General features: G+C 32.0%; 2 protein-coding genes and 1 long non-coding RNA gene across 3 annotated transcripts in view; 1 reads left to right on the top strand and 2 right to left on the bottom strand.

Annotated features, from left to right (window-relative positions):
• The window catches only part of LOC117683192 (E3 ubiquitin-protein ligase TRIM71-like), a 182,662-nt gene that overhangs the window by 70,508 nt on the left and 87,635 nt on the right, over nucleotides 1-24,519 (top strand). The gene's annotated exons all lie outside the window — the stretch shown is intronic.
• On the bottom strand, nucleotides 1,118-2,851 carry LOC136274948 (uncharacterized). Its single transcript, XR_010713403.1, has 3 exons — nucleotides 2,660-2,851; nucleotides 2,107-2,207; nucleotides 1,118-1,895 (listed from the first exon to the last, which is right to left on the bottom strand). It is a non-coding gene; the product is annotated as an uncharacterized lncRNA (long non-coding RNA).
• Nucleotides 17,942-20,410, bottom strand: LOC105334344 (tripartite motif-containing protein 2-like). The gene is made up of 2 exons (XM_011437742.4): nucleotides 20,216-20,410; nucleotides 17,942-19,764 (listed from the first exon to the last, which is right to left on the bottom strand). The coding sequence occupies exon 2, from the start codon at nucleotides 19,344-19,346 to the stop codon at nucleotides 18,120-18,122; it is 1,227 nt and encodes a 408-aa protein (XP_011436044.3). The 5' UTR covers nucleotides 19,347-19,764; nucleotides 20,216-20,410; the 3' UTR covers nucleotides 17,942-18,119.

The following is a 24,519-nucleotide window of genomic DNA, read 5'->3' as shown; positions in this document are numbered from 1 at the left end:
TTTTCATACTAATTATAAGACCATAAATAATCACCTAATTATCTACGGACTTTCCTGTTGTTTTTCTCCATTACGACAAAGAGCACACGGCAGGTGTGACCGGTCAGCAGAGGATGCTCACTCCACCATGGTACCTTATCTTACCTCTATCTTTTTTAGAGGTACCTGTTGCTCTGCTTTGAATTTGTATTTAATTTCATTGATTTTTGATATGGTTGACAGATTGTTTTTGTCATTTTTTCATCTCTACTTTCCTATGTTTTATATGTCCATTTTTGATTGAAGACGGTGCTACCGTACTTGTTTTATTTCTAAACTACATTCTAGCATTGAAAGGATAACGGTTTGAGTTAACACGGTTATATCCATACTATAATTTTAAAAAATTGGTGGAAGGTGAAAAGACATCTTATTGTTCGAGAGCAAATAGTCTACAAGGTAACTTTAGTTTGGTTTTTTTTATGCAGCACATGTCTACTAACAATAAAAAGGTGTTATTCGTTCATGTTAATTTATTTTTTATAATAGTATTTGCCAATTTATTTTAATGACAGTTTAGGGGGGGGGGGTTAATATCTGTTACATGTACGAATATGTATTCATATAGAATACTATATGTCAAAGCATAGACTATGGTTTGGACTTTGTTACATTTTTGCAAAGATATAACTCGCCGTATGGCAATAGTTAGAAATCGTGTAATTAACACAATAGCACGACAAAACAAAGATAATTCCTACATTCTGAACAATATACTTTTTAACGTGTTGCTCTTGGTATGAAGTAACATACACATAAAATGTTATGACAACAAGATTTGTATTAATCAAACTACCTTTTGCTGATGATGCTTGTTTACTTGAAAGATTTGTAATAAAAACCAGTACTTGGTGTTTGATATAAAAGCAGTATCAACACTTTTATGTGGCAACCAAATGTAGTCAAAACGATTGTTACAATCAAAACAATCAAAAAGATTGTTCACCTTTTAATCTTAAAAAGACAGAAATGATATCAATAAATTGTCTTTATTCTCAATTACTTATCAGTCAGAGAGAGAGAGAGAGAGAGAGAGAGAGAGAGAGAGAGAGAGATAAGAAGAAACACATATCCAACGATGAACTAGTAATTGTAAATTTTTAAACCATTGTTCAATTTAGTGCTGCTAAACTTTAAACAAAATGATACAGGGATACCAAACTTCAAAATAAATGTATGAAGATACTGGGCTGTTTGATTTCACATATTTTTAAAAGATAAAATAGAGAGCACATTGTTTAATAACGGCATTCTGAGTATGTTTTATCTGAGAACAATAAGTTCGGACCTAAAAAAAATTTAAGGAATAAGGAATCAATATCAAGTATTTCGAGGTAATTAAATACCGTTATCAAATTAAACAAAGCTCAAAGGGCTTTATGATAGATTGAATCACGTCCGTACTTGGTCATCTAATAATATTCACAGAATGATTCCTTATAACTTAAAGCAATTGTACTATCAAATTTTAAATAGTCAGGGTTAGGGTTAGAGTAAGGTTTAATTGAGGAAATGAATTTTACTATCTTTTACACAAGCGACTCATAGTGTTACATTTATCACAGGCAAAAACAGTCGTAAATGTAGTTATTAAAGAGTAATTATTTCAAGCGATCCTTTTAATTCTTGTGAAATAATATTCTACGAGTCTGATATTATCGGTCTGATTATTGAGGACACGGTGTGGTAGGAGCAACCCATTGACAAGGTGACCTCGGTCCATAACTGTTAGATGGTCGTCGGGCGCAGTAGCCCTCGTCAAAATGACAGTTGTATTCACGCTCTGTGATCACACATTTGTCTCCAATGGGAGCAGGTTCTCCAAAGAAAGGCTGTTCTGGAATATTAACCTCGACCTTAAAAAAAGTTTTTACAAGATGTTTAAATATAAATCTTTAAAAATTCCAAATATTTGAGTTATTTTCATTTATCCATTCATATTTTTAAATATTAAATCATATGTTTTTCACATTTTAGTTTGCTACAAAACTGTCTGGCGGGTTTAAATTAATTGGAAATTAATAGTGAGAAGTGAATACTATGCATTCAAACGATTGTAGGTCTTACCTTGCAAGAGCAGTCATATTTCTTAAATCTATTCAGATTAGCTGTTGTTGGCTCATAATAAGTACCTAGCATCATTCTGTTTGGCGTACTGTACTTGCTTACTGTAAAAAAGGACATAAAAAAACATAGAATAAAATTGAAGTTATGTGTCTATTTCAGTGTGTTCCTTTTCATTTACTTTACTATGCTTTTTATTAAATAAATATCTTTTTTTTAAAGAGTAAATGGTTTATAATTTCAAATATTGTTAAAGTAATTACTACTAAAGAGTACTTGCCGGTCAGGATATATTTTTTGTTTACTTTAAAAAAAACAAGTCCACACGAGTCTAACAATCCATATCCAAATACTGTCACTGTTTTTCCAGAGTAACCAATTTGTCCCTGAACATATAGATAGATAGATAGATGGATAGATAGATAGATAGATAGATAGATAGATAGATAGATAGATAGATAGATAGATAGATAGATAGATAGATAGATAGATAGATAGATAGATAGATAGATAGATAGATAGATAGATATATAAGAGAGTCAACAAACAAATTTACTTTCAAATTTGACGTCACTCTAATTCAAAATATCGCTTCATCTCTTGTCACCTTTGCGTATTTAACAATTCCAACGAATACTACAAGATTCGATGATAAAAGTAACAAATTGCAATGAACACGTAATGTTGACATGTTTTCTTTTCTGCCATTTTTCTATCTTGCATATTTTTTTTTTACTTGGAATAGTGGATTTATCTAATATATTTTTTCAACTTAATTCCAAACCTCAAAAATTAAAAAGAAAAAAAATAATTGAAAATGATGGCAAAACGTCCGTCTTTATAAAACTAATTGTCAATTATTGATGAATAAGACTTTAATGTTCAAAACAGAGTATACACATTTGTTTAAACCATATCACATCTATTTTATGCGCAAGTTGTACGCTCATTGGGCCTGATATATCAGAATACATCAACAACAAAAAAAATTAAGGTAACTCCATACTCGTAAAATTTTCTGAGGAAAGTTGAAAAACCAAACTGATATCAACTTAATAGACTTAATTGTCATCAATTGTTAGAAAAAATATACATGTCATCACACTTTTTGAGATGCCAGATAAACATAAACTAAAGCATATTTTAGCATCAGAAAACCGTATTTTTTTTGGTTAAAAGTAAAATTTTGTAGGCAGAAATTTGTTGTTCTTGTTTAATTTTAATGTCAATTTTATCAGAAAACTAAAATTACAAAAATATTTTAAAATTAATCGTTGGAGTAAGAAAAACTATAGGATTTAAACATACAACTGAGAGAAAAGTCAGAAAAAGAGTTATTTCCCCTTTGCATAGATCAGATCTATAAAAATTTGGAAATTTAGTATAAAATTAAGTGCGACAATATCTTTAACCTACCAATAACTCTAATTACATCCATGTGATTATATTCACATAAAATAAATAAAACTACCTTGCACAATTTTTAAAGAATTCAAAATTTTACAAAAAAAGTGTGACATCACAGAACACTGGATCTACTTTTATGGGCTATTTGGCAAATTTCACTTATTTCATGAACTTAAACTTTCATTAATAGTAAATATTATATAGAATAATATCTTGACAAATGGATATGGTAAAATAAAATTATATGTTTGACGGATTGCTTCTCACGCTATAAGTTCCATAGCAAGTATACCTTTAAAAATGTCCGTAAAAATTATATTTCTTTATAGGTTAGCGCTTTAGAATGTCAACAATGTTGGAATCTCTCTGTCTCTAAAAGTTAATTAGTTTAAGCTTAAGGAAAACAGGGAAAAGGAGGGGCAAAAAGCAACAACAATATACATTATTATTTTGTAATCAAGGACTAGCTCATAATCAAAATTGGTAAATTATGTATTAGGGATTATTGTGATGCTTGTAGTTAATGATAATCCAAACCCTTACACATTTTCCTGCAATATATATAAAATACATGTAATTGTTAATCATACATTATTGTAGAGATATGGATCATTACGCTGTGAATATACTTATGATTTGATAACTTAATCAATACTCAAAGGTTAGGAATGATTCATCTTGTCATTTAAATTCAATCCATTTTAGCGAGCCTCAAATTGCTAGCTAAAAATACATGTAGGTCTTAAATCTATTGTTATTAGGCATACCTTAGTTCCTGGTTAATCAATGTTTTTTTACACCGTGAATTTCCATTATTCTGTATTCATAACTGAGGTGTTTTTTTTTAGCTTTAATCATTAAGGTCTTATAGTGATTGTAATGTTATTTTTATTAAGGTCTTCCGTTTTCAAGTGATTGTAATGTTTTTTCTTTGTTTCTTTCTCCCCCCCCCCTTTTTTTTGTCGGCAGAATTTCTCAGAGATGGCTTGATAGATTTCCCTGAAATTTTCAGGGATGATAGAGAATGATAATATCTCAAGCTGTTTTTTCATTTTTTAAAAATTCATTTCCGGTCGTCCGTTTCCTGTCCAACATCAAACAACCTTGTTCCCTCGAGATCTCAGAATCGGCAAGCACTTGGACATCCAAACTTTGAGGGATGATAGACCTATAGCTGTAGATGTGTTTAAACTATTTTGTTTTGTTCGGCGTAACTTCCGGTCGTCACCGGAAGCACTTTAAAAATAATTATTTATAAGCATTAAATTCCTTTTCCATATAATAAATATATAAATACAAATCTTTACATAGGTTTTCTATGCGATGTTATATCAACAAAAAAATTCTACTTCCGGTGAGATATCTCAAATATCTCAGGTTGTCTTTTTAAAACAAATATTATGACAGCGAGATATTATAAACTGTAAGTGACCAAGACGCGAAACTTACACGGATGATAGACATTTGATAGAAAATTTGTTTACCCGTTTTTATTTTGTCAACCGTCACTTCCAGTCCACACCGGAAGAGTTCAAACAATCCATGTTGTTTAAGAGATTTACTGTTTTTGTTTGACAAAGTAAGTCAAATTGATAATCAATAAAGTCCTGTTGTCTAATGGTTAAGAAATACTAACTTTCATTTTCATCGAACACTTCCGTTTGTCCGTTTCCTGTCCCGAGACAAAAAACATTGATTCCTAGAGATCTCAAAAACGGTGACGACTTGAACAATCAACTTTCTGGGATGATAGACCTACGTATGTACATGTGTTTACACTATTTTGTTTTGTTCGGCGAAACTTCCGGTCGTCACCGGAAGCACTTCAAAAATAAGTTTTTTTTCATATTTTATTCATTTTACTTTAAATGAAAAAATCAGTATACCATATTACATATTCATTTTACTTTAAATGAAAAAATCAGTATACCATATTACATATGTCATCTATATAATGTTAAATTAGCAAATAAAGTTTACTTCCGGTGAGATATCTCAAAGATCTCAGGTTGTCTTTTTAAAACAAATATTATGACAGCGAGATCTCATAAAATGTAAGTGACCAAGACACGAAACTTACATGGATGATAGACATTTGATAGAAGATGTGTTTAACCGTTTTTATTTTATCAACCGTCACTTCCAGTCCACACCGGAAGAGTTCAAACAATCCATGTTGTTTAAGAGATTTACTGTTTTTGTTTAACAAAGTAAGACAAATTGATAGTCAATAAAGTCCTGTTGTCTAATGGTTAAGAAATACTAACTTTCATTTTCATCGAACACTCCCGTTTGTCCGTTTCCTGTCCCGAGACAAAAAACATTGATTCCTAGAGATCTCAAAAACGGTGACGACTTGAACAATCAAACTTTGTGGGATGATAGACCTATGTATGTACATGTGTTTACACTATTTTGTTTTGTTCGGCGTAACTTCCGGTCGTCACCGGAAGCAATTCAAAAATGAGTTTTTTTCATATTTTATTCATTTTACTTTAAATGAAAATATCAGTTTACCATATTACCTATGTCATCTATATAATGTTAAATTAGCAAATAAAGTTTACTTCCGGTGAGATATCTCAAATATCTCTATGTAGCTTTCCTTTTTACACATTTTATATCCTCGAGATTTTTGTCATTGTAAGTGATTGAGACACAAAGCTCTCATAATTGATAGAAATTTGATTGGGAATGTGTTTAACGGGTTTAATTTTGTCAATTGTCACTTCGGGTTCTTACTGGAAGGGTTCAAACAAATCATGTTCTAACAAGTTTAATTGACTTTCTTGGGTGTTTCATCTAGCCTAATAAACAGTGAATATACGAGAAATGCCAGATCTTGTTTTTATTAATCACTGACGTTTGTCCGTTTCCGGTCCCGAGACAAAAAATATTGTTTCAAAGAGATCTTAGATTTGGCTGAGACGTAAACAACCAAACTTTGAGGAAAGATTGAATTATGTTTGTACAAATGGTGAACATTTTTGTTTAGTTCGGCGTTACTTCCGGTCGTCACAGAAAGTAATTCAAAAATTGATTTCTGTTTCATTCTCGTTGTTTTACATGTAAGTAACGTCTAGATATATCATTCTCAATAATTATCATATCCACTTTTTTTCATGTGAGAGAAGCAATGTCTTACAGTTAAATTGACACATGTATATCAAAACGGAAGACCTTTTTGTTGCTATAGCAACAAGAGTCTAGTTATTATTATTATTTTTTCCTTTTTTGTCGGCAAAATTTCTCAGAGATGGCTGGGTAGATTTATGTGAAGTTTTCTGGAATGGAAGATAATGACAATATCTCGAGGCGTTTTTTTCATTTTGTCGAAAATCATTTCCGATCGTCCGTTTCCTATCCCGCGTTGAAAAAGCTTGTATCAACGAGATCTCAAAAACGGTAAAGACTTCAACATCAAAACTTTTTGGGGATGATAGACACATGGCTGTAGATGTGTTTTAACTTTTTTGTTTTGTTCGTCGTAACTTCCGGTCGTTCCTGGAAGCACTTCAAAAATAAATATATTTTTTTGCATTAAATTACTTTTCCATAGAATGAATATATAAGTATAGATATATACATAGGTTAACAATTCGATGCTATATCAACAAAAAAATTCTACTTCCGGTGAGATATCTGAATTTGGTGGATTTTTTAAAACACATTTTGTACCCACGAGATCTCAGAAACTATAAGTGATCAAGGCAAGAAACTTTCATGGATTATAGACATTTGATTGAAGATGTGTTTAACCGGTTTCATTTTGTCTTCCGTCACTTCTGGTCAACACAGGAAGAGTTCAAACAAATCGAGCTGTTTATCACTTTAACTTTATTCCTTTGACATTTGTAGTTAGCTCGATGAACTATAATTTACAAAAGGCAAGTGTACAAGAACTATTTAATACAACTTACTTTGAGCACTTCCGTTTGTCCGTTTCCTGTCCCGAGACAAAAAACCTTATTTTGACGAGATCTCTTAAACAGTAATGACTTGAACAACCAAACTTTGTGGGATGATAGATCTTTGTATGTTCATTTGTTAACACTATTTTGTTTAATCCGGCGTAACTTCCGGTCGTCACAGGAAGTACACCCAATTTCGATTTTTAAAAATATTTTGTTTACTTTGCATGGAAATAACATTTAAGCTATAGAAATACAAAAGGTCATCTACACATGGTAAAATAAATCTACTTCCGGTGAGACATCTCAAGTATCTCAGGTAGCCTTCTTTTATAAAAAACAAAGTAACCGCAAGATCTCAAAAACTGTTAGAGATTAAGACACGGAGCTTAAATGAATGATGGACATTTGATTGAACATGTGTTTAACGGGTTTCATTTCGTCGAACGTCACTTCCTGTTCACACTTAAAGTATTCAAGCAGAAGACTTTTTTAACTACTTAAGATTTTTTAAATATTTTACTAAGTGTGATGAACAGAAACGTACCATAAGTAAATGTACTAAAAATATCTACTTTTTAAATTCCTTAATCACTTCCGTTTGCCCGTTTCCGGTCCCGAGACAAAATCCTTTTCTCAACGAAATACTATGACTAACAAAAACCTGAACATCCAAACTTTGAGAAAAGGCAAAACAATGTATGAAGATATGTTTACTATGTTCTGAATGATTTGGCGTAACTTCCGGTCGTCACAGAAAGTACTCGAAAATTGACACCTAGTCTTTTGTTTTGTTTACCTTAGAAATAATTTCTTTGGAATTCCTTTACAGTATATATTTTACATATATTTTCTTTTAAAAGAGAAATAGATTTTTTTTGTACTGATTAAAACATGAGGAACGGAAGACCTTTTTGTTGCTATAGCAACAAGAGTCTAGTTATTATTATCATTTTTTTTCCAAGTTTTTGTCCACAAGACTTCTCAGAGATGGCTGGATAGATTTATGTGAAATTTTCTAAAATGAAAGAGAATGACAATATCTCGAGATGATTTTTCATTTTGTCAAAAATCATCTCCGGTCGTTCGATTCCTGTACGGCATTGAAAAAGCTTGTATTAACGAGATCTCATAAACGGTAAAGACTTAAACTTCTAAACTTTGTGGGATGATAGACCCATAGCTGTAGATGTGTTTAAACTACATGTACTTTGTTTTGTTCGTCGTAACTTCCGGTCGTCACCGGAAGCACTTCAAAAATAACTACTTTTTCGCATAAAATTCCTGTTCCATAAAATGAATATATAAGTATAAATCTATGCATAGGTTATCGATGCGATGTTAAGTCAACAAAAAAATTCTACTTCCGGTGAGATATCTCAAATATCTCAGGTAGCTTTTTTGAAACACATTTTGTACAAACGAGATCTCAGAAACTATAAGTGATCAAAGCACAAAACTTTCATGGATGATGGACATTTGATTGAAGATGTGTTTAACCGGTTTCGTTTTGTCTTACGTCACTTCCGCTCCACACAGGAAGAGTTTAAACAAATAAAGCTGTTTATCAGTTTAACTGTTTCTCTTTGATATTTGTAGTGAAGTCGGTGAAAAATTAAGTAGAAAGGGCAAGTACAAAAAAAATATGAGTTACAATTTACATTGAGCACTTCTGTTTGTCCGTTTCCTGTCCCGAGCCAAAAAAACATTGATTCCTGGAGATCTCAAAAACGGTAACGACTTGAACGATCAAAATGTGTGGGATGAAAGACCTATGTATGTACATGTGTATACACTATTTTGTTTTGTTCGGCGTATCTTCCGGTCGTCACCGGAAGCACTTCAAAAATTTGTTTTATTCATTTGACATTAAATGAAAATATCAGTTTACAATCTTACATATGTCATCTATAAAATGTTAAATTGGCAAATAAATTTTACTTCCCGTGAGATATCTCAAATATCTCTATGTAGCTTTCCTTTTCACAAATTTGATGTCCGCGAGATTTTCGTCATTGAAAGTGATTGAGACACGAATCTTTCATGATTGATAGAATTTAATTGGGGATGTGTTTAACGGGTTTAATTTTGTCAACTGTCACTTCCGGTTTTTACCGGAAGGATTCAAACAAATCCTGTTTTTAACAAGTTTAACTGACTTTCTTGGAATTTCATCTAGCCTGATAAACAGTGATGTACATTAAGCAAATGTACGAGAAATACCAGCTTTTGTTTTTATTAATCACTTTCGTTCGTCCGTTTCGGTCCCGAGACAAAAAATATTATTTCAAAGAGATCTTAGATTTGGCAGAGACGTGAACAACAAAACTTTGAGGAAAGATTGACCTATGATTGTACAAATGGTTACCATTTGGGTTTATTTCGGCGTTACTTTCGGTCGTCACAGAAAGTACTTCAAAACTTGATTTTTTTTTTCATTCTCGTTGTTTTACATGTAAGTAACGTCTGGATATATCATTTACAATAATTATCATATCCACTTTTTTTCTATGTGAGAGAAGCAATGTTTACAGTTAAATTGATACATGTATATCAAGCGGAAGACCTTTTTGTTGCTTTTGCAACAAGAGTCTAGTTAAAAGTCTTCCGTTTTCAACGGAAGACCTTATAGTGATTGTAATGTTTTTTCTTTCGTTCTTTTTTTTTTCTCCTTTTTTGTCGGCAAAATTTCTCAGAGATGGCTCTATAGATTTCCCTAAAGTTTTCAGGGATGATAGACATTGATAATATCTCGAGCTCTTTTTTTTCATTATTTAAAAATTCATTTCCGGTCGTCCGTTTCCTGTCCCGCGTCAAAAAACCTTGTTCCCTCGAGATCTCAGAATCGGTAAGCACTTTGACATTCAAACTTTGTAGGATGATAGAACTACAGCTGTAGATGTGTTTAAACTATTTTGTTTTGTTCGGCGTAACTTCCGGTCGTCACCGGAAGGACTTTAAAAATAATTGATTTAAGCATTAAATTCCTTTTCCATATAATAAATATATAAGTACAAATCTAAACATAGGTTATCTATGCGATGTTATATCAACCAAAAAATTCTACTTCCGGTGAGATATCTCAATTATCTCAGGTGGCTTTTTTAAACCACATTTTGTACCTACGAGATCTCAGAAACTGAAAGTGATCGAAGCAAGAAACTTTCACGGATAATAGACATTTGATTGAAGATGTGTTTACCCAGTTTCATTTTGTCGACCGTCACTTCCGGTCCACACGGGAAGAGTTCAAACAAATCAAGTTGTTTATCCGTTTAACTGATTTCATTCGATTGTTTAAGTTACTTTGATAAATAATAATGTGAGATAGGCAAGTAAACAAGAAATATTAAATTAAATTTTCATTGAGCACTTCCGTTTGTCCGTTTCCTGTCCCGAGAATAAAATCCTTATTTCAACGAGATCTCTAAAACGGTAACGACTTGAACAACCAAACTTTGTGGGATGATAGACTTATGTTTGTACATGTGTTAACGCTATTTTGTTTTATCCGGCGTAACTTCCGATCGTCCGTTTCCTGTCCCGCGACGAAAAAGCGTGTCACCTCAAGATCTCAAAAACGGTAAAGACTTGAACAACCAAACTTTGAGGGATGATAGATCTGAGTATGTAAATGTGTTTAATCTATTTTGTTTTGTTCGTCGTAACATCCGGTCGTCACCGGAAGCACTTCAAAACTAGTTATTTTACGCATTAAATTCATTTTTCATAAATTAAATATATAAGTATAAACCTCTACATGCGATGTTAAATCAACAAAAAATTCTACTTCCGGTGAGAAATCTCAATCATCTCAGGTAGTTTTTCTAAAACACATTTTGTACCTGCGAGATTTAGAAACTATAAGAGATCAAGACACGAAACTTTCACGGATGATAGACATTTGATTGAAGATGTGTTTAATTGGTTTCAGTTTGCCTTCCGTTACTTCCAGTCCACACCGGAAAAGTTCAAGCAAATCGAGCTGTTTATCAGTTTAACTGTTTTCCTTTGATATTTATAGTTAGATATATGAGAAATAATATACAAAATGCAAGTATACAAGAAATATTTAATACAATTTACATTGAGCATTCCGCTTGTCCATTTCCTGTCCTGAGACCAAAAACCTTATTTCGATGAGATTTCAAAAACGGTAACGACTTGAACAACCAAACTTTGTGGGATAATAGACCTATGTATGAACATTTGTTAACACTATTTTGTTTTATCCGGCGTAACTTCCGGTCGTCAGAGGAAGTACACCCAATTTTGATTTTTTAAAAATATTTTGGTCATTTAGCATTGAAGTAACATTTTAACTATAGAAATACAAAAGGTCATCTACACATGGGACAAAAAAGTTTTACTTCCGTTGAGACATCTCAAATATCTCAGGTAGCCTTCTTTTTAAAAAACAAAGTACCCACAAGATCTCAGAAACTGTGATAGATCAAGACACAAAACTTTTAAGGATAATGGACATTTGATTGAACATGTGTTTAACGGGTTTCATTTGGTCGTACGTCACTTCTGGTTTTTACTCGAAGCATTCAAGAAATAGAAGTTTTTTGTTTTTTTAAATTTAGATTTTTTATAACTTTTTACTCAGTGTGATGAACAGTAACGTATCGTAGGTAAATATACTAAATATGTCCTTTCAATTTCTTAAATCACTTTCGTTTGTTCGTTTCTGGTCCCGAGACAAAAACCATTTGTCAACGAGAAATTATAACTAACAAAAACTTGAACATTCCAACTTTGAGGGAAGACAAAGCAATATATGGAGATATGTTTACTATATTCTGTATGATCAGGGGTATTTTCCGGTCGTCACAGAAAGTACTCAAAAATTGACATATTGTCTTTCTGTATTTGTAATTTTTGGGAATTCCTTTACAGTATATATTATATCAATTTTCTGTTTACAAGAGAAATGGATTTTTTGTACAGATAAATACATGAGGAACGGACGACCTTTTTGTTGCTATAGCAACAAGAGTCTAGTTTTCTATTTCTTATTTAGTGGACACAACGCCGGTCTAATTGCTTATTTTTGACGTTGTTTCCATGAGAGAAGCATAGTAAAATCGACACTAGATGTATAAAAACATTATGTAAAAGTCAAACTGATATTGAAAAATCCGGATTGCATCATACTGCGATACTCGTTCTACTTTAAGGTGTCTGTGCTGCTTTTGTGAGTTTTTTTATTTGTGACTATATATGAATAATTTTGTTTTGAGAATGTACTTCATGCAGAATGAAAATGCGTCTGTATATATAATTATTCACATCCTTTTTTGCAAACTCTTTTTTAGAATGTGCCATCGTGTCCAAATAGGAGGTCTTTAACTCAAACGAATAAAAGGTAAGTTAATTTTATCAGCAAAAAGTAACACCAAATTAAGTGCCACAATTTAAATGTAAATTTCCAAAATACTTTTTTTCAGAAAAAAACATATGCGCTAAAGTCAATGAAGTTATTTTACATATCAAAATTTTCCCTTTTTGAATGAGGTTTTGAACATAAAAAACTCAGCCTGGTTGATATATGTTTTATAATTCCTCCTATTGCAGGGTTCTCTTATCTATAAAATTTAATTAAAAAAAAAGATACACCTCATTGCTGTATTTTCGATTTTACATCTTACAATGCATTACTTTTCAATATTCGGTATAAAAAGGGATCACTTACCAAACTGTACATCGCAATACAACGATTGGTCACTCTGCGTATGAGTTCCTTAAAATGCTTGACATGACACCAAGCGCTATTTTCTGAAAATATTGTTTTAACTCGCAATATCTTTATGTTAATGAATGTTTCAATCTGTGGGCTGTTAAAAGGTCTAGGCGTATATTGTCTATTGTTTAAATTACTGGTTATTCTGTTGTTAGAAAAAATGCTGCTTCAGGCATGGGAAGATTTCAGATATTGTAAAAATCCCTCATTTTTAATGCATTAATTAAGTTATTATTGTCATGCTTTGCGTATTGTTTTTAATAAATGAATGAATATATTACCTTGAAGTGCCTTATATTGATCGTCTAAGTATGCCAATTTGGGATTTTTACTTAAAAACTACAATGGCAAATCTTTATTTTAAACGATATATAATTTAATATATATATATAACTATAATAATAACTCCAGCACATTTGCGATGTTTCAAGAAAATCTGGTTCTTTTTAGGGACCATTCCAAAATACAGGTATACATGTATTTACAATAGGATAATATAAAAATTGTCATTTTCCGCACGTAAAAGTAATTATTATTCAAAAAGTACTCAGTAGCGATTTTTCTCAAGTCTGTTGTATGTGATATATACTATGTACTATAATTTTCCACCTTGCATGTTAAAAAATATATTTCGTTAGATTTTTAGTGTGGGTCATCTTAAAATATCAAAATACATTAATTTTTTATTACCTATTTGGGGTATTACAAAAGATTAATACACCAGACTCATTAAGAAGGTTAACAATGTGAATAACATTATTCTGTGTTACGTTCTCAAAAACGTGCACGTTTTTACTTTTAACGTTATTTTATTTTTTAAAACAAATTCCTACAAAGCATCATTTTTGCATGATGTCATAAACGCACAATGACAACACTGAAATAACGTAGAACAAAGAAAATCTATTAAAAAAACGATAAATTTTTCTTTTAGATATCTTAATATGTTTATCTGCATATTGTTTGCTGTGTTTGATTTATTAATTGGTATCGAAACAATTTCATAAAATGTATAAATACACTGTGTTTACAAGAATGCACAACAACCGATGAAAACTAAAGAAGGCCTCTGTAATACTAGTACTGTTCTGTAGCGGCAATATCTTGCTATCAAAGTAGTCATAAAAATTATATTTAGTTTGTTAACAAAAACTGTGTTTTAATAACTTCCGATAAAACAAACGTTTTAAGCATTTACATATTCTTCAATTAATGTGAGCAAATAGAAAGAATGTTTTGTTTTTTATTTGGTTTTTTTTTTTGGTTTTTTTTTTTTGGGGGGGGGTGCCTTAAGATATATATTTCAGTACTCATATCAAAGCAACTTATGGTTTTTATTATAAAAAATCTTATATACGTCTTTAAAATCAACAACACACGTGCTTGACGTGAAGCGGATGAAATAAAGACTGTTATGGAGGAAAGGTGTATCCAGGCTTTTATATACATGATACACTAGCTGATTACAACAATGTCTACAAAATTGAAAGAAGTATAGGCGCAATCTAACATTTTTTAACAATTAAGTTGTAACAATTAAATATCCGTTCAGCAAGAATTTCGACGGTCTTGTGTTCACAACAGACGAAGAGATGATTGCCTGTATTGTAAATTTTAGCAGTAGAAGTCGTTTCTTTGATCTTATTCAAAATCCTGAGTTTCTGAACACACTTGAATATACATAGTGGTAGTATCAGCTTATATCTGAATATATCAATAAACGAATCGAATTCTCTTTTTTTATGTAACAAAAGGATTGACAATACAATATATTTACGCTCTTTTACACACTTTATAGAGTTGCCAAAGGTACAATTAAATGTTAAAGACGGCTAATATTCTTAAACGGGTTTTTTTTTTTGGAAGGGGGGGGGGGCTTGCTTGAACTTTAAGTAAAGTAAAAAGTTTTATCATTTAACTATAAAGTTACACGTTAACAAGTACAATCAGTAATGGATGTTTTCAGGGCAACTTGTTAGATTATGTTTATAATTATACTTCCCTATGTAACTTTAAATCCAATTGTGTTTCCTGTAATTCTGACAACGGGTTTATTTTAACTACAATGACAATTTTCCTATTCTCGTCAAAATTTTCACACGTGAAAATTCAAATTGTCACTTTTCGCAAAAATAACTACGTTTAGAGCTCTCACGCAAACACTATTTTCATATAAGATACAAACACGACTTAGTAATATGGATATTAATATGTGTGATCGTTTTAAGCCCTTGAGGGTCACATTTTGTTGGTAGCCTAAATACCAAGTACCGGGTTCATGACGACATAATTTCATTGGTAGCAAGTTATATTGCGTAAATAGATATTAAACAAATGCTAATATACAGGTTCGTAGGGATGTACATTCGAAGGTAGCGGTTAGCTTTAAAAGTACAAGGTGAAACTACAAGAGTGTCTTATTACTGTTCGAAATCTTATTCTGTCTCCATTCAAAACCAAAATTGAAAGTATAACAATTAACATTCAGTAATAAAGAGCAACATGACAAATCATGTGCATTTTTCTACTTCAATATGTTACTTTAAACCCAGATCTTGTCTTGAATTATCACTGTCATGTCAAAGTGCATTATATCTACAAATTTGGAGATTTTTGTCATTTTCGGTGCAAGATATCGACTCTAATTGCTGTTATCAATTAATCCCAAAATATATACATGTACCATTATGTTTGAATCATTTTAATGTCTAGAACTTGCACGTGGGTAATTATTTCAATAAAATTAAATCTTAATAAAGCTACCAGATAGTTAAAATCAGTAGGTGTTGTAAAATATATAATAATAAAAGAATAAGCCAATGGTCACCAAAAGAATAAGCCAATGACTACCAAAAGAATAGTCAATGACTATGAAAAGTTTTAAATAGCAGAACTTGATATATATATATATATATATATATATATATATATATATATATATATATATATATATATATATATATATATATATATATATATATATACATTTAGGTCATAAAAAACCGAACTTTTAAAACAGGGTCAACAATCGTTAAACGCACTTTGAGATTTGAATATAATCAAAGGTAAAAATTGTGTAAGTCAACAAAGCCATATTTAACACTTTAAAACATTTTTTAGTGTTCGCAACCGTTCAGTTATTATGTTTTTAAAAACAAATATTTACATTGCATTTATGATATATCCGTTACATTTATCAAATTACATATTTCATACTCATGAGATTTAGAACAACTAGTATTCGATTTAAACTTTGTCATTTTTTAAATACACTTTGTTTCGATATTTTTCTTCATGGTAGTTGTGTTTTTATATTTTTGAAATTCCAAATGATATCATGAACAAAGTATATTTTTTGCAAAATGAAACAAAGGAAGAATTAACACCTTCAACTTAAGTAAATTTTTCGGGTTTTTTTCAAACACACGTTATAAATTAATTGCATTCATAAAACACGATAGAATAAAAAAATACCCTTAAAACAATTTGTTCACCTTAAATATTGTAATTCAGTCAATTATCTAACCTTTAAAATGCTATTTTATGATCTGTTTAACAACTCGAATATAATCAAGGACAAAGTTTATTAAAACGTACTCGAATTTTGAGCCTGAATGATATAAAAATTCTATATGTATTTGCAGCTTTAAAAAAAAATAACCTTAGTTTATCAATGATATAGCCTTTCCTCAAACAGATGATTTACGGCAAAAGTAGTCAAGATGAGACAAGTTTTTAGCTTTAAAAGCCTATATTATACAAAAAAGACCATCTGCGAGAAAATGAAGTATTTAGTAAGGACTCGTTGAATCAAAATTCGTAAGTTTTAAGCTTAATTTAGTCGATGCAATAACATGGATCAAAACTTAAATGAAGCTTATTAGGATTTCAAACAGTTTTAACTTATTTCACAGGTTTTACTCCATTGTCTTTTAATTATTAACAATTTTAAATTGTCAAAGAGTCCTATGACTCACTAATAGTTTAGAATTGTTAATTAGTAAAAGACACAATGACAAAACAGCACAGCGCGTTCACAGAGGTTTCATTGCGCGTTATCAACAAAAATCAGTCGTAGAATTTCTCAAAAACTGTTAGAGCATCAAACTGATTAGATTTTTTAAAATTATTTCGTAGGTTTTGTAATGAAACTCTTCATGTGGATAAAAGTTGTATAATGAAGTATATTGAATGATAAAAACTGTATGAATGAAACTGTCACCGTTTTCTGATATGTAAGCTAATTTCATGTTTACACCCAAGCCTTCGCCTAGACGTAAAGTAGGTGTAATATGTAAAATATCAATAATCAATAATCAAACATTTACGGTTAGACTCGGCTTACAACATTTGATGAAACAAACATCAGATGATATGCAAGACCGAGAATTAATTTACTAAGTGTATGCTTCTTATTGTACATTGAGAGCCCTTGCATGATATGTTTTGGTCCGTAAAAAAATATTTTTAGATGATTTATCTACATTTAATTGCCTTATATCTATAAAACTGAAACAATGATCCATAATAGATCTAAACAAACATTACTTGTAAAGTGAATTTTAAAAACCTTATTGTATCATATTTTTTCAAATGAAAATACATATTACATTTATAGTGATTTATTGAGAAATATGCACAATTTTAATCATCAGAATCTTTTCTGGTACTCTTTCTCTCTTATGATTATGATTTAACGCATTGTTTCATTTTTATGTACATATTGCATGTATGTTTCGATATTTTGCGGTGTATTTACCGGAGGACACATTCCATCAAACAACTTTTTTTTGGTGGTGAATAATTTTATTCGCTCAACAATTATGGTTCATCTATTTTAAGAACACTATTCAAAACGTTTCACAATAGAATAAATGGCATTGCAACAGATCAATATATGATATATCATACAGCAGACTGCATTATTTTTACAGTATAGACAGAGAGTTTGTTTACATATAATATTGAATTTTTTTTATTTGACCTTCCTTTTCTGCCACAAAGAGGTTATCGTTCGTGTCCACACACAAACCCCACGGACTGTGTAAATCACAGTTGTCAATAAAGCGGAGGAACTTTCCGTCTTGTCCTATGATGTGAATGCAGTTGTTTTTATCATCGGCTATCAGGATCCGACTCTGGCTGTCTGTTGTGATCCCGTATGGGTAAAGCGACCCCTTTGTCTTAGTTGCAGGACCAGTGTAGGTAAACCGGTGTTTTCCGGCCTGATTAACCACCACTACTGCTCCAGCGTACCAATCAGACACACAGATATCGTGGTTTTTATTCTCGCCGATGTATCTAATGTAACGGCCGGGTGAAAATAGAGGTTGTCCCTGCTCATCTACCTCAATACAATTCAGCCGCAATGAACCAGAGTAACGCACAATTCTAGAATGTTTATAGTCGTCACTGTCCATGGCAACTAGAAGATCGCCGGAGAAAGTGCTAGTGACACCAAAGGGTCTCCATCCTCTTAATCGTAACAGTTTTTGTATGTGTGAATTTTTCACTATATTTACAGTTCTTTTATCTACATCAGTATATAGCAGATCGCCATTTCTCGTGACTGTTACATTTTCTGGATTATTTCCGGACTTGGTATGGATTGCCTTTACTAGTTCTCCCTTGAGATTGTAAAGTCTGATCATATTATCCTGACCACATGCCCATACTTCTTCCTGATTTAGACAGGACACACTGTGTAATTTTTTACTTTCTTCGAACTCAGTTTCGATGACTGAGATCACTTTTGGTTCATTAATTAGCAGTCTTTCTGGTTCTTCTGTTTTAATAACTAACTCTGACATGAAGCCAAATTGCTGATGAATTTGTTCTCTGTTAATTGTTTGTGGAGTAAAACTTGGTAAGGAAACTGAAGTTTGTGGAGGCAATTTTCTAAATTCAGCATTCATGGATTTGTACGCAGATACCTGCCTGAAATCATTTGTGTTCAGTAATTTCTTTAAGTCAGCAATGGTCTGAGTGATCTCAGACACCTTTCGAGTAATTTCGTCTTCTTGTTTATTTAAGACAGTATTATATTTCAAATTCATTTCTTTAAGATAAGATTTTTTGTTTTTGATAATGGTATCTATCTCCATATGCAATTTATTGCCATGTTTATCAAAAGCTTCCGTTAGTTTCTTTGAGTTGTCATTGAAATCAGCCCTCTTCATCGGGAAGGAAGATGCAGTTTCTTGATATTTTGGATAAAGAACATTTTCCAATTCATGCAAATCCGTTTGTAAATTTCAATTTTGGATTTCAAGTGCTTTCATCAAGGCCACAAACTTATGACACTGATGCTCTTCAGATGAAGCACACAGCACACAAATAGTATTGTCACACTGTTCACAGTAAAGTTCACACAATTTAGGGGAATGCTTTGGACATATAATAGTCGATCCCCGCTCGTTAAATGGAACAACTTTGTGTTGTAAGAGTTGGTCGGAAAGATGTTCTCCAACGCAGCCTTTACACAGATGTATGCGACAAAGGTCACAGTACATAGGAGGGGCTGGTGTTTCGCAAAGACGACATCGTAACACATCCTGTGCCCAACTCCGCGAGTCCATGATCGCCTACTTTATCAACCTGAAGGAAATAAAAAAAACAACCGATTATATGTCAACTAGGCAAAGAATGTAATGTACAGTAAAACACGCGTATAACGAAGTGCTAGGGACAGGTTATTTAACTTCGGTATAAGCCTATTTCGTTATATCCGTCAAGTTTACAACATGAAATAGAGACTTGGGAAATGAAATATACTTCGCTGTAAGCGTCAATTCATTATAAGCGTGTTCGCTATAACCGTTATACTGTAATTTGAATTAAATGCAGTATGATATCGATTTAAGTGATAAGCGATATTGATACAATAAAATGGCCTAACTTACTATACAGACGAGTTATTCAAGCTATCTGTATTCATTTAACGACAGCAAAACAAAACATTGTGGTTGTATCACCGATTGTCCGATCATAATTCATTTCTTATGCATTGAAATGGTCCGTTAACTATAGAAGGAAGAGATATACGTACGGTTAAGTTTTTCCAATCAAGCCAAGACAATTGTGTACAAATCCCGTCCTCTGACCACAAAGCTAGACATAACTGTTCTGCAAGAATGAGATAGTGTGCGGTTTTGTAGAGAAATCGGCAATCGAACTGACCTTTCCTTCCGTGTCCGTACGGAAAATGACAAGAACATTTAGCAATTGCGGAAATAACTTTGCAAGCGCCATAAATAGTGGTTTTGTATATACTGCTAGACTATGTAAAATCAAACAGGAAAAAAATGTACGGCATGTGTAGGAAAAACACATTATCTGTATCACTGAAACTTACATCAAAAGCTTCCATGAAAACAAGTAACATATTGGGTTTGGACTGTTTTGCACTTTATAACCCGCGTTATTGGTTTTTATATGATATAAATGAATAATATGTTTTACGGTGCGACCGTTGGGGCGAGCGCAGCAGGCAATCAAAAATGAATTTTGATAAATCAAGAAAAATAAAAGTAGTGACGAAAAGTAAATGAATTTTAATGCAAAAAAAAAAAAATAAATATACCTATTTTTCCAGTAAATTTTCATTATTCATAATTCATAAGATTTTTTATTTATTTATTATACCAATCTGATTAAAATCAGATCTTTGTAACGCTCCGAAATTCTGATAGTCGCTGAACAAAGTGTAGCGACATCAGAATTTGTTGGAGCGGATCAAAGATCTGATTTTAATCAGATTTTTTATATACTGGTCGCACGCCAGTATAGAATTTATCTCGGATAAAATGTTGTTGAATAATAAAGATTTTAACAAAATGTACATTGCAGTTTATTTCCTCTTTTCTTGCAGCAGACATTTTTCCTAAACTTACAAATAAAAATTGACTTATCACAGATCCCCCCTCCCCCGTTTAAAAAAAAAATCAAATTAACGTATAAAAACAATTTGTTGATCACAAAAGGAAAATGGATCCCCCGGGAGCATGTAATACCGTAAATAGTACTGAAAATAAAGACACTTTTGAGCAGCTAAAGAGCTAAAGGCATACCACGCACTCCCCATTCCTCACCCCGATTAGAATTTTCCTGATTTTAAGAATTTTATTTTTCATTTTGCATGTGAAGATTTTTTGAATGATGTTCAGTTGCCACGCCCCATTTAAAAAACGTTCCTGGAAATTACCGTAAATATAGTGAATACAATAAATGTGAGCATTCATCCAAATGAGAGCAAGTTAAAGCTGTTTCCTATCTCTGAAGAAATGTCCCGATTCGTTAGCTCTGCAAGATTTTGAGAAGATTTTGGTATTTATATTTTAGCTGATTTACAATTACTACTTAGAGTAGTTTCCCCTTATTGTGACGTCAAAGTTCACGTCGGTCAAGTGTAGACTGTCTCTTTGAAAACACACTAGAAAAAAACTACGCGAAATATACTGTTTTGTTCACTTAAAAAGAATGATGTTCTGGAAATTACACAATTTATCTGTTTCTCAAAAGTTTTACTTTGATTCTCGCGAGATGGTATCCAGTCTAGTGAGATCGGCCGACATTGAGGAATTGCATTGTGGGTCGAAATTTACTGACTCCGAAAAATTCTGTCGGATCAATGTGTAAGAAATCCATTGTGACGTCACTCGAAAGGACGATAACTCCGTTAGTCTTAAAAGTAATGGAAATTGGCGTTGTGTTATTTACAGTGCATGTACATAGTCTTTTATCTTGTTCTCGTGAGAGTGTGAAATGGGAAACCATAATTACAGGGACGATTAAAACAATGCATTACTGGTCCGATTTACTGACGCCAAAAAAATCCGTTGAATGAATGTTCAAATAGTCCGAATTTTCTATTCACACACGCCTTGCCGGTAGAGCTCGCTTCGCGCCGGCGCTGCGCGCCGGCGAGCTGCGCTCACTATAAGTATTAACAATCTAAGTGTTTTGGTGGGTTTTTTTGGTGTTTTATTTTTTTGGGGGGGGAGGGTTTAAACATTTAACCATTTGAAAAGGTTTTACCGAGTTTTTACTTTGAAAATATTGAAGAAACAAACAGTCCTGGTATTTTGAAATCCTGCGAAATAGACATTTAAAAAGGTGTTCATTCATTACCAAAAAAAAAATCTCACTGATCAAATTTTAAAGACGTCTCATCTTGATGGCATTTTCAAAATGGATTCTGTGGTGAATTGCATGCATGTGGCTTCATTTTTTAATGTTGTTATTTGTTATCAGAAAAAAAAAGTTTAAAGATGATCAGAGATTGACGTTTTTTTCTTTCTAACAAAAGAATTCTAAAATATAAAGCTCAATTTTTAGATTTTTTTCTTGCATTTACTAGATAATATCCCGTGGAGGTTCTTCATCAAGCGAGTATTTATTTTCTTCTAAATGGTTTTCTTAACCTATATTTTTGAAAACTCATCTTTTAAATCAAATATTATCTATTTAATGCCAGCCCTCAATCTCATATCTATGCGTGATTATCTCTTTTCTCAAATTCATTCTCTAAGTCAAATTTCATTATAATTTTTAAAACATTCTAAAAATTAATTTCTATATGTCAATACCGTAAAAGGGTATTTTTTACTGCTGTGATTTTTTACGAATTTGTCTTAAAATAGGGCGATTTGAATTTTTACGCGTAATATTTTTACGAATTGGACATGTCCGTAAAAATTAAAATCATCTCTGGTAAAAAAAAAAGGGGGGGGGATTTCACCGTGACTTTGTTACAGTTAACACACATACAAATCAGAAAATCGTTTTTCTGTTAACGAGTCCTTATTATTATGATTGTGTTTATTCATTTACTTTTATTTCATATGTGATATACACTTTACTTATTCCTATTAATCTGGGTTTCATCATTGATCTACACCATGTGCTCGTCTCAGTTCAATTTACCGCGAAAAAAAAGGACAGACAACTCCATTTCAAAAAATTTCCCCCTCTCTCTCTCTTTTTCTTTCTCTCCCAACCAATAGAGAAAATTTACGCATTTAATTTTTTTTTTCGGATTTATAAAACTCGTAAAAATAAGTAAAAATTGGCAGCACTTAAAAAATAATTAATTTCAGATTAAAGGCTGTTTTGAATAATAAATGTGGTAGGAGTCCGTCATCGTTCTGTACGCTCATCATCTATCTGTTACATTAAAAGTTTTAAAAAATTTCAATTTAAACTTAACTATAAACTGATATAGTTAAGTTTAAATTGATAAATTTTAAACTTTTAATGTAACATATCCATATTGCATTCATATATATACAGTAGAGTTGTCGAGGCAATCTGGTATTTTATGCTTAACAAATCAATACGAGACTACTAAAATGTATGTAATCTAAGGTCGCGAGGACATGCGCATATTTGTTCGTAATTGTTAGCTAAAGTTGCCAATCCAAGGTATCTGCCAGATGCATATTAATGAACTTGCACTACACTTTCCACAATGGCGTACGTTAATTAATCAACCCGCATTCTTGGTGACCCCGTTCTGGAACGATCTTCAATAAAAACTAAAATCGCGCATTCAAGAAATGAATTGGTTCAATTAAATATTTCAAGATTTGTCAAACTTTAATTTCTATGTAAACTCTAAAATAAATTCCCGTTAAAATATCTTCACTCGTTACGTTATTAGTCAATATTATTCCACTCCAAATATATATACAAACTTGGATCCGCCAAAGCGTGTCCACCACTTAACTCTTATTTTCTAAACCCTGCTTCTGCAACTTGTGTCTTGGTGACTTAATAGTGTTTTTGTGACTTTGATTGTGTCTTAAAGCTTGATGACTTTTGACTGACCGCGGATTGGTGAATTGATATTGGTTGTGAAGCAGAGTGGTAGCAAACAGAATTGTTTGTTTAAACCCATAGTCTACAGTTAGTTGATTAGAGGTTGACTTTTGCAATTTGATTCTTTGTTAGTTGTTTAATCGAAAAACCAAAGTAAGCCCTAGTAAATTCTTAATAATATTTGCGTGTTATATTGGTAGTCGCAGGCCTTGTTGCATTTGTTGTTTATTACTTGATTATTATGAAGGAAACCTAAGCGAATAAAAAATGACAATAACAAACTGTCAACCATCTCAAAAATCCATAAAACAAAATACCAATTCAAAGCAGACCAACACGGACCTTTAAAAAGATAGAGGTAGGATCAGGTGCCTAGGAGGAGTGAGGATCCACTGCTGACCGGTCGCACCCGCCGTGTGCTCCTTTTTAGAATTGGGAATGTCATAACCGAGTTAAATGTCAAAATCGGGAAAATGTCATGATAGGAAAAACGAAACGCTGATGATCTGATTTGTTTGTGAGGGTCAAAATACA

Source organism: Magallana gigas, chromosome 4 (genome assembly GCF_963853765.1).
Source record: "Magallana gigas chromosome 4, xbMagGiga1.1, whole genome shotgun sequence".
Taxonomy (NCBI): domain Eukaryota; kingdom Metazoa; phylum Mollusca; class Bivalvia; order Ostreida; family Ostreidae; genus Magallana; species Magallana gigas.
Note: the sequence above shows the minus strand (reverse complement) of the source record. Positions and strands in the feature narration are given on the sequence as shown.